This window comes from Penaeus monodon, chromosome 26 (genome assembly GCF_015228065.2).
Source record: "Penaeus monodon isolate SGIC_2016 chromosome 26, NSTDA_Pmon_1, whole genome shotgun sequence".
NCBI classification, from domain to species: domain Eukaryota; kingdom Metazoa; phylum Arthropoda; class Malacostraca; order Decapoda; family Penaeidae; genus Penaeus; species Penaeus monodon.
The window spans coordinates 40,770,071-40,771,429 of record NC_051411.1 but is presented as its reverse complement, the minus strand read 5'-3'; the positions used below and the strand labels follow the sequence as shown (position 1 = coordinate 40,771,429).

Sequence of the window (1,359 nt, the reverse complement as noted above, 5' to 3'; positions counted from 1 at the left end):
CACCCTACACTTGTTGGCGGTTTGTGTACTGATTACGTTTCAATTATTAATACTTCCACTGTCATAAGATCTGTAATACAGTTACAAAGCTTCACCAAGAATGATAGTGAGAAAGTATTTGTGTTTGTAACTTCAAAAGGTTAATACATTTAATTTCTCTTGAAAGTTCGCAAAGATAATTGGCAAACAAACTATCACAATTTTTTTAGTTACCCATTAATTTATGTGGTGACTATAGTCACAAACCCCCTGCAGTTGCATGTTACCCTTTATATTGCATTTATTACATGAAATACCTATGTATGAAATAATACTAAGTATTTAAATGTAAATGCACATAAACTGAAAGCCTTTATCATTTGTTTGATATAGCATGGGCAAGCTTTAAGTATGAAAAGGATTTCATTTCACTGGTGATGGTGCATGAATAAAATTAATGTAGCAATTGAAGATGATTTTTATCATGATGTATTTAATTTTCTATGTTTTTTCTGTGATATCATTTAAAATCCTTGCAATTTTTTCACCAAATTTGCTTTCTTTGTTTTGTCTATTAGTGTTTCTGCTTTTTAATGAGATTTTGTGCTGAACTCTTAGTAGCATATTTACAAGATAAACTGTTTATTTATTCAAATATTTGCATGAATATTTTAAAAGATAGCTTCTTTTAAGTTATTAATCTTTGCACAAAGCTTTTTTTGATCTTTTCCATAAAGCAGTGGTAGTAGTTGTATTTATAGGAGACTTGATATTAACGTGTTTGTCCTCTTCTTACCCAGCCTGTCAAGTCCTCCCAGAGTCCCGAGCCAGAAGAGGCATCAGAAACTGGGTTAGGGACTGAGCCTGAGCTTGTAGTTACTGATAGGGAGCCTGTTTCTGATGCACCCTCGGTAGCTGCTGAATCAGAACAGCCTCTGACTGTCGAGGACCCTGTGGCTCAGCCTCCCTCTGTCGCAGAGGCTGAGACTCAGCCACAAGGAATGGATGAGCCAGAGCCTGTGCTTGTAGAAACAGAGTCTGTTCCAGTAGCTGTTAGTAGTGAGGTTGAAGTAGAAGCTAGTCAGTCTTTAGAGTATGATGTTGCACAGGAAGCTGAGCCAGTTGTGGAAGAGGAGGGGACACCCACTGGATCTGAACCCCCAGTACCTGCACCAGCTGAGGAAGTACTGCAAGAGAAGGCATCTTATGTGGTGAAGGAGCGAGAGCCCTTATTCCCTGCAAAGGAATCAGAGGGTGTGTCCGAAGAAGTTCTTGCTGATATTGAATCCCAGATCATTCCCGAGGGTGAGGATCCCCTAGCAGAAAAGGGAGAAGACAGTGGCATTCCTGCAGTCTCTTCTCCCGAAGAAGAGGGTGCTG

General features: G+C 39.3%; 1 protein-coding gene across 1 annotated transcript in view; it reads left to right on the top strand.

Annotated features, from left to right (window-relative positions):
* The window catches only part of LOC119590175 (titin-like), a gene marked incomplete in the record, with an annotated part of 36,845 nt that overhangs the window by 25,795 nt on the left and 9,691 nt on the right, over window positions 1-1,359 (top strand). Inside the window, 1 exon segment of the mRNA XM_037938963.1 lies at window positions 780-1,359. This exon segment is cut by the window's right edge and continues 215 nt beyond it. Coding sequence (XP_037794891.1) covers window positions 780-1,359 — 580 coding nt within the window.